This window comes from Mastomys coucha, unplaced genomic scaffold (assembly GCF_008632895.1).
Source record: "Mastomys coucha isolate ucsf_1 unplaced genomic scaffold, UCSF_Mcou_1 pScaffold5, whole genome shotgun sequence".
NCBI lineage: Eukaryota > Metazoa > Chordata > Mammalia > Rodentia > Muridae > Mastomys > Mastomys coucha.
Window position 1 is genome coordinate 103,182,147 of NW_022196911.1, and position 5,671 is coordinate 103,187,817.

Genomic DNA, 5,671 nt, shown 5'->3' on the forward strand with positions numbered 1-5,671 from the left:
ACTGCCCTCAGTAACCTTCCCACCCACTGGGACCTGCAGGGAAACTGAGCCTGAAGCCAATCCCTACACATTCTCTTTCTGGGGAAACAGGCAGCTCCAAGTTTTTGAGTTTCATCAGGCTTTTGGAATGAATGTCAGCTGTCACTATCAAAACGACTGAGATTAAGTTCTAAGGGGTTGATTTTGGCTCGTGGTTTGGGGGCCTCTGGTAGGGATGCTGGATAGCAATGAAAGGGATGGTGTGGCAGAGAAAATGCTCATATCATAGCCAGCAAGCAAAGAGAAGAGATTGGGGTCCAAGAAGTTTCCAGACAAATCCTCACCAAATTGGACTTGGGTATCTCAAGCAACGGCTCTAAAGGCCAGCAGGATGAAGAAATACTCCAGTTATCCAGCCCAGAAGTGTTGAAACAGGATTGAACAATGAACGATTCAGGAAGACATCGAACTCACCTGGGACAGTCATGTGAGTTGTCCCTCATTCGGGGTCAGTTTGTGAGTACCCTCTGGTGACCGCTACTCTAGTTTCTGTAAATTCCTGTTGGCCGTGTAATGGCACTAAGCCAAAGTTGAGCTGGTTTCTCTGGCCCTGGTGTGATCATTACAGCGATTCAGAGCCTGGGGAAGGGACCCACAGCGCTCAAATTGGTAGCTTCAGATAACCCAGTTAAGGAAGCTGTGCTGAGCCAGGATTATAGGTGGCTCACCTATAATCCCAACACTTCAGGGTGGGGATACAGGGCTCAGGAGTAAAGGACAAGAGGTTGAATAACATTCACCATTTGGATAAAATACTACTGAGTGTACAATGTTTGGTGTGTGTTCCAAGGGAGTCAAATTCAGGGTCTCCAGAATACCAAGAAAATCCCTTACCACTGAGATCCTTGTGGGTCTTCCCTCACCAGAGATGGGGTTTCTCAATGTAGCCCTGGCTGTTCTGGAACTCTCTCTGCAGACCAAGCTGGCTTCAAACATACAAAGATCCTCCTGCCTCTGCCTCCCAAGTGCTGGGATTAAAGGTGTGTGCCACCACCCCTGGGCTGTAATTTTTATCTATGATTAACAAGAAGGAACTTGACAAAGTGACACATACCTGTAAACCCTGAACTTGGAGGCTGGGACAGGGGAATCCTAGGTTCGAGGCCAGCCTGCCTAACAATAAATAGCAGGGAAAACAATAAAGTTAGGCTAGTACACAAAATATATCTGCATAGGAGTCTCTGAAAAAACAGAAGTCCTTCCCAATAAAGGGTTGGAAATATCTACCAGACTTAGGTGGTAGCCCTCAATAGCCCGGAATTCATGTAGATAGGCCAGGCTGACCTCCAACTCACAGAGATCTGCCTGCCTCTGCCTCCCAAGCCCTGGGATTACCACACCTGGTGAGATATTTGTCTTACAGCCATAGGTACCCTTACTTTCTTCATCAGAGTTGTATTCCATTGCCGGGCATAACCTTAGGGGGACACAGCTGCCAAACAGCAGTTCATCCACAGTACCAGTGCTTCCCAGCCCTGGCTCGGGACAGCCAGCTACCACGGAGGGGGTGGCAGCAATGTAAGAACTCATCAGTTCAGAGGGCTTGATGCATGCAATTCACATACGGTCTAGGAAATCGTCCCAAGTACTTAGTAGGAACGAGGGGTATGCAGCCATCAGAATGATACTTTCAAACTATGCCAACCACATGGCATTTAACACACAAATGCTTGGAACTCAACTGCACTGCTGCCCCCTCAACGACCTACTTGATAGGCCCGGTGTCTTTTGTCATTTCAATGACCGAGATTACAAAAAACAATTAAACTCTTGATGTTCTAGAACACTTTTCACTAACACTTGTGGGGGGGATGTTGGGGAATATTGGGAAGGAGGATGACATCATGTGGCCAGCTTTTTGTTCATCACAAATTAGGTCAACAACCCAATTTCAAAAGAAGGCCCCAGTATGACCCAAAAGCTTTCCAAAAACCAGTCCACTGTGTTTGGGCAAGAGCAGAGGGAGGGAACTAACCAGTTGTTATAACCCTTAATGGCCTCTGAACTTGGGTCTGCCCACTCACTGGGTTTCCAGGTTTTATATCAACAAAACCCAAGAGCTTGGTGGGATAGAAACAAACTGACACCATCTGGGCAAAGAGTTTTGGTTTTTAACTTACTTGGTTCTAGGAATTAAAAAAAAAAAAGGCAAATTGAGAAAGTCAAAAATTTTGAGACAAAGTCTCATCCAATGAAGCTTAATGGAGGATGACTATGAGCTCTGCCTCCTCCTGCCTCCAATCCCAAGTGTAGGATTACAGTGAACCACTGTCATAGATAGCCAAGGTTGTCAACCTGACATAACCTGGAAGAGGAAACCTCAACTGAGCAGCTGCCTCCATCTGATTATGTCTGTGGAACACTTCTTGACTGCTCTTTGTCACAGGTGGGCCACCCTTCTGTAGTCTGTGGAAGGTTGCTGTTGAGCAAACCAGAGGAAACAAGACAGTCAATAGGGTTCTTCTGTTTCAGGCATTCTTTTTAAAAGATTTATTTATTGTTATACATAAGTACACTGTAGCTGTCTTCAGCCACACCAGAAGAGGGCATCAGATCTCATTACAGGTGGTTTTAAGCCACCATGTGGTTGCTGGGATTTGAACAGTCAGTGCTCTTAACTGCTCTGCTTCAGGCTTTATCTCTAGGTTCCTGGCCTGGCTTCCTTCCCTTCCCCTAATTCCTTTGGTTGTGTTATTTTATCTCAGCCAACAGAAAAGCACACTAGGACAACCACCATGTCCCCAGTTTACACAGTACTGTTAATCAAATCCAGGGCTTTCTCCATGCTAGTCAACTGACCTACATCCCAGCCAGTCTCACCATTAAACTCTGGGTGGCCTAGAATTCATAAACCCACCTGTCTCTGCCTCCCAGGTGCTGGAAGCAATATTCTTTTTACTTAACAAGTCCAGAGCTGGAGAGATGGATCCTTGGCTAAGAACAACTAGCTAATCTCTAGAGATAGCTCAGCAATTAAAAGAGCACTAGTGCCGGGCGGTGGTGGCACACGCCTTTAATTCCAGCACTTGGGAGGCAGAGGCAGGCAGATTTCTGAGTTCAAGGCCAGCCTGGTCTACAGAGTGAGTTCCAGGACAGCCAAGGCTACACAGAGAAACCCTGTCTCGAAAAACCACAAAAAAAAGAGCACTTGTTTCTGAAAAGGACCCGGGTTCACTTCCCACTTCTGGCCTCTAAGGGCACCACATGCATATAGTACATACTGGCAGAACACCATACACATAAATTAAAATGAAGCTTAAAAAACAAAACAAAAACCCTTAGCCAGGCAGTGGTGGCGCACACCTTTACCTCAGCACCTGGGAGGCAGAGGCAGGTGGATTTCTGAGGACAGCCTGGTCTACAGAGTAAGTTCCAGGACAGCCAAGGCAATACAGAGAAACCCTGTTTCGAAAAACCAAGGGAAAAAAAAAAACCTACAAAGGCCAGATTGGTGGCGCACGCCTTTGCTCCTACCAACCACTTGGGAGACAGACGCAGGATGACCTGAGTTTGAGACCATCTCGGTCTACATATTAAGCCCTCAAACGGCCAGGACTACATAGAGATCTTATCTCAAAATAAAAAATTTACAAGAAAATCAGGGCTGGAGAGACAGCTCAGTTGGTTGAGAATACTTGCTATTCTTACAATAGGACCAGAGTTAATTCTGAGCACCTCCATCTGGCAGTTCCAACTTCAACTCCAGTTCGAGACTCCAACAACCCTCCTCTGTCTTCTGCAGGCACACACGATATACATGTAGACAAAACGTGCATAAAATAAAAATTGTTACCAAAGAAACTTTGGTATATCACTAAACCTGTACTATTTAGACACTGACAACCTGATAGGGGAGTCAGAGGCTGTTGGAGTGCTTGTTACACCCAGTGGGTATGAAGGCATTCTGCCGTGTGGAATTTGGCTCATGGGGCAATAAAACAAGAACATTCTTAACAGGAAAGTCCCTGCTGAGAATTTATTCTCATACGAAGCAATGTATTTTAGATATCAGCTATATTCTACTACCTCACTCTCTGGAGTCATGCCTGTAACACATCCAGGCCTCATATATATATATATATATATATTTTTTTTTTTTTGGTTTTTCGAGACAGGGTTTCTCTGTGTAGCCCTGGCTGTCCTGGAACTCACTCTGTAGACCAGGATGGCCTCAAACTCAGAAATCCACCTGCCTCTGCCTCCCAAGTGCTGGGATTAAAGGCATGGGTCATCACAACATCTCTGATCCACTTTCACTTCCAACAATAATTTCAAGTAAGAAAACAGCAAGACAGAGTTAAAGAATGGAACTTAATCTTTATTTACAGGACACGACAGGGTACGAAATTCCACATAGAAATGAACTCAGAGGACAGCTTCATAGAGTATGTACAGTTTACAACTGTTCAAGTATAGTTTTTTTGTAAAAAGTGCTACAATAACAAACCACATTTAAAAAGAGTTCTTAGTAGAGAAACAGTAGGACAAATTTATGAGAACATAGACTAGCACAGCACATAGCTAACTACTTTGTGCCTTGGCTGGACATTAGAAGTTAAAGGTCCCGGGAGCTCCATCCTGAACTTGGAAGGCGAATGCTTCAGAGGTAGTTTCTGGCACCACATTTTGATCTTCCTCTTCCTGGAAATAGTAAGACAAGATAAACGTGGTACATTTCTAGCAGAACCCTGTCTCAAAGCCTGCACTTAGCAGAAAACTGCCTGCCAAAGCTTAGCTAACCAATGAGTGCTGGGAGAAGGATTGAGGCAGAAACTGACACCTGTGCACCCATCACTGCACAATAGATCAATCAGGCAGTTAAGGCTCTCAGTTTCGTCCTCTTCTCCATAAACTTCCACAAGGATACCCATAAACTCAGGATATTCATGTGTCCCAGGCTGTTCAGACACCATCAAGCCAATACTAGAAGAACAAATACACACGCACATGCGCACACACGCACATGCGCGCACACACACACGCACACACACAGACACACAGCAAGTCTGGGCTGCACTGCTCCTTGTTCTTTGTGATGAGGTAATGTAAGAATCAAAGGTCAAAGCTTGAAGATACTTGTGAATTCGTATATACTTTTGGACCTGTGAACATGGCTATTACTCACCTCCACTGAGAAGTACTTCTCAATTAAGTTTAATGAGGCCTTGTATACAGACTCATTTTCATGGCTCTGTAGTGCTTCAATTTTATCCAAGCCTCCACACTCTTCAATCATTATACTGAGTTTTTCTGTCTCACCTAGTTTCTCCGCAGCCTTAAAACAAAACACAATTCAAGTTTACTACCCTCTATGAGATACAAATATCAGTTTCTATGAGAGGTGTTTTACTTTTCATATTTTGATCTACTTTTGTTTGATTTTGATTTCTGAGACAGTTTATGTAGCGCTGGCTGTCCTGGAGTTTACCATGTAGATAGACCAGGCTGGTCTCAAACTCGAAGAGATCCGCCTGCCTCTTCCTCCTGAGGGCTGGGATTAAAGGCTTGCTCCACCATCACCCACAAAAAAAGTACCCTTAAAAGAAAGGGAGCCAGGCCAGGCGGTGGTGGCACACACTTGGGAGGCAGAGGTAGGCGGATTTCTGAGTTCCAGGACAGCCTGGTCTACAGA

The 5,671-nt window shown here is 45.0% G+C and overlaps 1 protein-coding gene across 1 annotated transcript in view; it reads right to left on the minus strand.

Moving 5' to 3' along the window:
• Nucleotides 1–4,336: 4,336 nt before the first annotated feature.
• Nucleotides 4,337–5,671, minus strand: part of Kpna2 (karyopherin subunit alpha 2) — an 11,447-nt gene continuing 10,112 nt past the window's right edge. The window contains exons 9-10 of the mRNA XM_031354083.1: nt 5,165–5,320; nt 4,337–4,680 (exon numbers count right to left, since the gene is read on the minus strand). Of these exons, the coding sequence (XP_031209943.1) occupies nt 4,588–4,680; nt 5,165–5,320 (249 nt within the window). The 3' untranslated portion in view covers nt 4,337–4,587. The remainder of the gene's footprint in view (nt 4,681–5,164; nt 5,321–5,671) is intronic.